Source organism: Chroicocephalus ridibundus, chromosome 4 (assembly GCF_963924245.1).
Source record: "Chroicocephalus ridibundus chromosome 4, bChrRid1.1, whole genome shotgun sequence".
Classification (NCBI taxonomy): Eukaryota; Metazoa; Chordata; class Aves; order Charadriiformes; family Laridae; genus Chroicocephalus; species Chroicocephalus ridibundus.
In genome coordinates, this window is record NC_086287.1 from 47,425,424 (window position 1) to 47,433,209 (window position 7,786).

The 7,786-nt window shown below is 46.6% G+C and overlaps 1 protein-coding gene across 1 annotated transcript; it reads left to right on the plus strand.

Annotated features, from left to right (window-relative positions):
• Positions 1-2,437: 2,437 nt before the first annotated feature.
• Positions 2,438-6,581, plus strand: FAM180B (family with sequence similarity 180 member B). The gene is made up of 3 exons (XM_063334060.1): positions 2,438-2,733; positions 4,648-4,727; positions 5,282-6,581. Exons 1-3 carry the CDS (start codon positions 2,667-2,669, stop codon positions 5,723-5,725), a joined length of 591 nt encoding a protein of 196 aa, XP_063190130.1. The 5' UTR covers positions 2,438-2,666; the 3' UTR covers positions 5,726-6,581.
• The last annotated feature ends 1,205 nt before the right edge of the window (positions 6,582-7,786 follow it).

The window sequence follows — 7,786 nt, forward strand, 5'->3', positions numbered from 1 at the left end:
AAAAAGACAAGGAAAGCATTTGCAGAAGGACCAGCAGCACCATACCTGGAAAAAAGCAGTATAACAGCAGAGGTCCTGTCTGGTTATGATCTGTCTTTCAATCCTACTTCCCTCAAGGTTTTCTTCCTTCTTCCCCTCCAGTGACTCAAACCTCGTCTTCCCCGAGAGCCATGTATGTCCTTCCTTCACCTCTTTCCTCAACCTTCTTCTCATCTTCCTCTCCAGACAGACCCAGGCTGGGGACTGTGGTCTTCTCAAGTTTTGGGTGAGATGTTTGAAGCAAGAAATTTCTCCAATTCTATAAGCAGAATTTTCCTTTTGTGAAGACGCTGCTATCTCCCTGCAGTCCCATCTCAAACAAACCTCTCTCCCAAAGAAGCTCCTCTGGTGCTGTATTAACCAAACCTCGTGCCTCAAACAGCTCCTGTGGTTTTTGATCCCTCATATCTTGTTCCCCTTTCCCATCTTCCTGCTTGAGGAGGTCATGGCGGAAAGGATGAAAGCAGTCGATGCGCCCCTGCAGAAACCTGGCATGATGTGACATTTTGAAACTGCTCCTACAACAGCCGGTATGACAAGGGGGAGGACGGTATCACCATGCAGAGGAGCATGGTTGTGCACGTTCAGCTGTGAATACCTGGCAAGGACAACATCCCTCAGGAGGAGCAGGTGCATCACCTAGCATTGCAATCGTACACGCGGGGAATGTGGGCAGCTCTCAGAAACTCAGGCTTGTTTCTGTGCACTGTGTAACTACTGCTGCTTTACAAACAGCTAAGGCATGTGTTTATCACTCTGCAATTGCCTTTCTGTGTGGGATAGTGAGGCAATTCTCCAAAATCCCCCTAGCTCAAGGCAGCGTCTACCGCTGATGCTTGTCCCCTGCCTGCCATTGTATCAGTCGGTGAAGCACAGCCTCTGAGCTTCCTCTCTTCTCCCTCCCACCAACATGGGTATCCTCCTCCAGGCACTTCACCTGCAAGCTGCTCCTAGGAGATTTTCTTGTTGACAAAATTACGTTATGGCCTTCACAAATGTTGGCCAAAATCCTGGACTCCTCCTTGTGTCACATGCCGCATGCTAAAGGGAAGCTGTTTCATGGCCCATGAGACACAGTTCTTTTTTGCATACTGACTTCTAGGACAAAGTCATGTGTACGCTGTGGATTGTAAGGCACAAAACAGGAGGCACATCAATCTCACCGCACAGATGGGTCATCAGCGTCTGCCTCTTGAGTAGCGCGTGCTTTGCAGTTTAATAAAAGTATCTCATCCCAGAAGAAAGGGATGCGACTGAAGAGTAAGCTGCAGAAAATATTGAAAACTGAAAGAAGCGTAGCCTGACTTGCAGACAGCCAAGGCTATGACAGAAACACGGGTCTCATTTTGATCCAAACGGAGGGTAAGAATGGCTCTGGATACAGAGGGCCCCTCCTCCTGTGGCAAATCTGTGACTCTTCCATTACATGCTGCTTTTCTTCATAGCTGGTGTGAGTCCACATGCTGCCAGGTACAGCTACAGATCTTGGAAGTTTCGGAAGATGTGCTACTTTGCACACTGACAACTTACTAACTGGAACATCGTCTCTACCCTCAGTAAACTGTCTGGTGACAGTCCTCATGACAAACTGACACCCTGTAAGTTGCTGAGAAAAGTATGCGTTTCAGCTTCCCCTCCTCTCTTTTCTAGGCAGACTTCTTTCCCCCTTTAACCTGACAGAGATGGTGTTTTTACTTATTTATATATATTATTACATATTTATATTAACCTTGGCATCCCAGAACCTGTTGGAGAACGTAGGACTATGCTGTGCCATACAGAGTAGAAATACAGAACAGCTTGACTGGGCATTAGGCACTAATACAAGTGAGAAGGTGTGCAGAGAACAGATATCTGCTGCAAAGGGAATCAGATCAAGTTTTGTCCGTGTAATTCACAGCATCTAAGGCAGACTGTGCTCATCATAACACAGGAGCTTTGTCACAGGAGAGGATGATGAAGTGCTAAAGCCTGGCTGGCTCTGGCCTTTGCTGTTTGCCAGGTCAGTATATTGAGCTCTCCCTCCAGGAGGTTTGGTACAGAACTGAACAAGTGACATTTCTTCTGCCTGCTTGTCTATTTTGGCTGCTATTGCCCTTTCCTGCATTGGCACAGTCTGCTGGCCTTATCCGTTTGTGAAGTTTCAGGATTGTTTGCACATTTTCAAAGTCAGGAAAAAGGAAAACTGAAAATGGAGCCAAGGAGCTGAGCAGAAGTGTCACGGAGATGTGACAGAGGCACTGTGTGGAGGTGGAAGGGACCAGGAGGTCCTCCCTTCTTCAGAGGCAATCATGTGTAGTGAAATTTATTGCAAATAATAGCTCTGTATAAAACTTGCAGTGGGAATTCAGTCTTTGGAAAAGAAGCGTAAACAATTCTGCCAAAAACTCCACAACGAAGCCTTCCAAGTTTCCAAAATATGATGGAAAATATCCTTCGAGGTCAGCAAGTTGAACTGCAAGCCCTTCCTTCCAGGGCTGCGACCAGGAACACAGAAAGATGGATCCGTTCCAACAGAGGCTGCTGGGACCAGCGGCGGCGAGGGAAGAAGCCGCAGCGAGCGGCTCTTGCTTCAGGCACGGCACCGTCTAGGGAGAGGGTGGCAGCTGCCACCGGGCAGGGCTGCCATGGCCCGGGTCCAGCTCAACGCCTGGCTGATCCTGTGCGTGTTTGCTGGATCCCAGAGGCTGACAGGTAGGAAGCGCACCTGCTAGCCGGGTGGCTGCTTGGCTCGGCAAGTGTTCGCGCGATGCCAGCGGTGCCACGCTTTGCCTCCTTCTTCCAATGTGGCTAAACGCTTCCGCTAGCTGTGCTGGCGCGGGAGGGAGCGCGGCGGCTGGAGTCCCAGCTGCGGTTGTGCCTGGGGGGTGGGGAGACGCTTGTCCCTGCTTGCGGGATGAAGACCTGCTGCTATGTTTGGTGGCAGGGTTTTCTTGGGTCTCCACTGAAAAAGCCTGCTCCTGTAATAATGCTTGTGGATTTTTCTAGATGCTTTTTGGAAAAAAAACCCAAACTGTTGAATGATAAAGTAAATAAGGGACTATTTTCCCCTCTCCAAAGAACATTTACGTTATTATTTCAATATGTTATTTGTTGTGCTGTGTTTAGTTTTTGTTTTACTCTCCTTGAAACTCTAACACTGCATATATTTATAAGAGAGTTACTACTAATAACAGCAGTTTGGCAGCTATTCAACAAATTCACTGACTTTGCAGCCAATCAGATGTCTCTCAGTAGAGGGATCTGTGAACAGAGGAGGTCAGCTAGCAGGGAGAAGCCCAGCAAAGAAATTTTCAGATGATGTAGTACCCTCACCTGAGCTAAAAGCCTTGCTGGCACACCCATGGAGGAGTAGGAAAGAGCAGCTACATCCCTGCTCACATTCCAAAGCCACAGCTGGCTTGGATCAGGGAGCCTGCAGCTGTGCAAAGAAACAAACCTCCACAGCCTGAGGGGTGGCAGCGTGCACTTCTTCAGGCAGCTCATACATCTCCCTGAAAAGCTTTAATCAAGAATGGAAAGTTGGAAGCGGGGTTTGGTAGTAGTCATCACACACATACAGTATTAAATAGTTTTTCTACTTTTTATAAGCACCTGCTTACCTTAACTCTGGAGTACTGAACATAAATTCTCCCTCTTTTTTATATAAAAAAGCCTTCATCCATATAAAAATGAAGGAGAAAACTGTGTCAGAGAGCTTACTATATTATATGAGCTTTTTTTTTTCTTTTTAATTCCTATCTCATCTTTCCTGTCCTGAAGGATGAGTCTGTAAGAAGTTGAAGAGGGCCTTGGCTGCACAGCTATGGTGATCAACGCAGAGAAGGGAGAGGCTGCCGCCTCCCTCTCACAGTCTGGGACTGGGGCTACTTGCGTCTCCTTTTTTCACAAAGAAAGAAATAATGAAGGCAAAAAACTGCAGAAAGTTAAAGCATCAGAAGTATTAGTAAAAGAAAACTGCAGAATTCTTGGGATTAATATGACTCTCGTATTAATAAACTCCCATTCCTCTGGACTCGTATTCATTATTCCCCAGTTTAAATGATGGTGGGTGGGCCAGCAAGGAGTTAGCTGGACATGCGAAGAGCCATGATGGATCTGACCGAGTTTCTTTTACCCTCACACTCTGCCCCTGCCAGCAGCAGATGCTCAGGGAAGAAGTATAAAACCAGGATAAGCTTGAGGTTATGTTTTCACCAGCAGCTTGAGGAGGGTCCCAGCACCCTCCTTCTGTTGGGCAGCGTTACTTTCTCCGAGCAAAAACCACCGAGCAACCAAAACCCGTCAGTTCAAAACCCACCCATACTCGGCGAGAGGGGCTTCCCTGCTGCCTGTCAAAGCAAGCGCCTTTGCTACTGTGTGCTTTAGCTCTGTTGGCAGGATTAAGGGTCGTTGCATTGAAAACTCACACTTGCCTCCCCTCACCACTTCTGCTTCTCTTGAAAAGCCTGTTTTGCTCATCAAAATCCCGTGGTCAGCATCTGTCATGTTTGGCAAGCTATGAGTGGCAGCTCAGAAATATTGAAGACATTATTGACAGCCAAATGACAAAAATAAACAGGAAGGGCTGTGGTCTTGTGCTATCAAACTCTTCCTAATGTCTTCCAGATGAACATCCTCACAGCAGGGACAGTGCCGGTGCCAACACACCCCATCGTGGCCCAGAGGACGCCAACGTCATGTTAGAGGTCTCCTGGGCACTGGGGGCCCGTGGGACAAGGCACTGTTAGCACCTGCGCTCCCACCTGCTTGCACGTAAAAACTCACACGTTCTGCTTGTTCTCATTCCTGCCGGATTTCGGGAGCGCCTGGAAAACGCCTCGGCAATGCCCTAATTGCGTTTGTGCTCCCTCCCATTGCGGGGTGCAGCTAAAGGGGGCTCTGACCCCCTCCACGGCACCTCACAGCTCCGGGGTGGGACAGGGGACACCTGCCCACCTAGGGCTGCTGCACCAGGGTGCTGCGGCGGGCAGGACTGCGGCAGGAGAGGCAGGGCGGGAGGCAAGAGCTGGATGAGTCCCCCAGGGAAACCGAGGTGTGGGGCCGGTCGGAAAAGGGGTGTGGGGCTGGCAGAGAAGGACATGGAGTGGGACTGGGCGGGCCGTGGGCAGTGAGTCAGGGAGCAGCCGCCTCTCGGTCCGTCCTGAGATTTGGCAGCATTGCAGATGGCTTTACAGCTGGGTTAGAACTGGTGGGGGGTTTGTGCTGAGCTTCCCGTGCACAGGCCGCTCTTCTCTTCCAGATCCTCTGGGGAGGGCTGGATATTCAGGCCAACGGGACAATCCGGCTGCAGGATGAAGAGCTGGCCTCCCTGCGCCCGGCACGGCAGTTCCTGCAGATTTTAGAGGATGAAGTTCCCAAAACACCGCCGGAGATTGAGCAGCATCTGAGATATTATTCACTGACTGATACCCCCTTGCCTCTAACAGAGTTTGATCGTCTCCTTTTCACCAGTGTTTACTGTGCCTACCAGGTTCGCTCCGTGCAAGGTCTGGATAAAAACCTCTGGATTAGATTTTTCTCTCAGCTGGTCGATGAAATCTTTCGTGATCTGTGCAAGGGGCTCTGCCCTGCAAATACCACCCTTCTCCTGGCTTCCTGGCCATGGAAGGAGAAGCCCTCCCATTTAGCATCCCTGAAACACTCCTATCCTTCCAACCTGGCCAGGACGAAGAGAGACACTTAATTATGGAAACTACCGTAGTAAAGGACATACCTGACCTCAGCCGCTTCCTTCGTTATTTTGAATGCTTTCCACATTATTCAGGACTTTGTACAAATATGCCCTGCTTTTTGTCCTGCTTTCTGCAGGGTTTATAAATCTAAGGATTCATACACGAGCTTTTATATTTAAATGAAATAGGACGAAACTATAAAATGCATTTCCCCTTTCTTGGTTTGTTTTGGTTTTTTTTCCCTGTTCATTTTTTTTTTTTAAAGTGGGCTGTGCTGAAGGGGACATAGATGTGTCCCCTATAGATGTGTTACATAGATGTGTTATCTGTCTTGATCACTGCTGCTTACTGGGGAAGTGCCCTGGCAGTTTTTTTTCCAGGATGTTACACTGATATCCTAGCTGACTTCATTTCAGATAATTCCGTTCAGCCTCCTTATATTCCCGCTGTGGTTTCAGCCAAATACAGTATCTTTTCTCCTCTCCAGTAACCAGCTAAGCAGATTTTCTTGCGTTTTGTGATATAGGTCACATATTTAATTTCAGCTTTCTTCTCATGTGGCATCACATTTTATGTGTCCATAGTAATTTCCCATCTCATGTACTCATTTTTCTTTAAAAAGCAACCTGAAAATATATGTATACCATGAAGATTTCTAGTATTTGCGTATCATATTTACATATGTACCCTGCTTTGTGTCAGTTACCAGTTTGGAATATACTTCCTTAAATCTCATTTAAATTCCTAAGGATCGTGACCTAGTTATTTCTTCAGCAGATTTTACTTCTTCTATGAAGTTTTTTTTGTACAGCTATGGCACTTTACAAGCCAAACATAATAAATACACAATCTCTATCCTCAAAATCAGAAATATGATTATTTTATAGAAAGAGACCATTAACCTTTCTCTGTTTTACACATTGCAGTGTGTAATTAAATATATTATCTACTCGGGAAGGTTTTGATTATTTTTTTTTTCATTTCTACTAGGTTTTCTGCTGCCACTATAGATACATTAATTTTGAACATTCATTGCATGTACTCAGATGATGGGTTCCATACTTCCCTTTCGATCAATATACTCTTAACTTTCCATGCTCAACAAAGAAGGCATGTGTGACATTGAAAGTGGAAACTGCTAGCTTTTGACCTAGTTATTCTTTTTCCAAGCTGTTGTTGCACCCAGCAGATGGAGAGGAGAAATGGAGAGGCAGGAATAAGAACCCTGGAAGCAAGATGCTACAGAGAATGGTTTTAGAGGTCAGGTTGGGGCTATGACAGGAGAAGGTAGATTTACGCAGTTCATGAAACAGGTTGTTTGTTGCTTAGTTTTTGGCTTCTGGGGTTTTTTTTGGTGTGTGTGTGTTTGTTTGGGGTGGGGGTTTTGTATTTTTTTGGTTTTGTTTTTCACAAAGGATGTAGGAATTAAGATTAGCATTTTATCTGATGTATAACTTCTCCTAAACTCGTGTCCCACCTAATGTTCTATTCTTATGCTGGTTCTTTACATACCTCCAATCTCTACCCTTCATCCTTTTCCCAAATATGCCCCCAGTCTTTAATGTCTAAGGTACGTATAGAGAGATGGAAGCAGGGAATAGCTGCAGACAAGTCCAGTTTGAGCAGAGAATATAATCAAAAAGCTGACCTGGGGGGGCAGTAGCGCATGAAAATATTGTCTTGCTGGAGAATACACAGTCAGAGCTATATGAGAGTTTGGATAAAGGTTGGGGGGGTTGGCTTGGTGACTCAGATGCAAATGCTGTTTTGAATTTGGGTTTTGTTAGGATCAATTTAAAAGCTTTGCTATCTGTTAAGCAGATTATAAATGAAACTCAAGTGATGTCACAAAGTTTCATGCATGCTCAAGATGAAGTACTTTTGCAGTTTATGTATTTTGGGAGACAAACCAGGGTTTAGCTCGACTGAAACAGCACCGATCGCACTACAACGAAGCCTCCAGCCTCCTGCTTTCCTACCACCCTCCTGAATGGATCCCACCATCAGTCCCGGCTGCCCTGAAGGATCACACCAGTGCCCTCTGCAGCCACACCAGTCTCTCTACAGCAGCA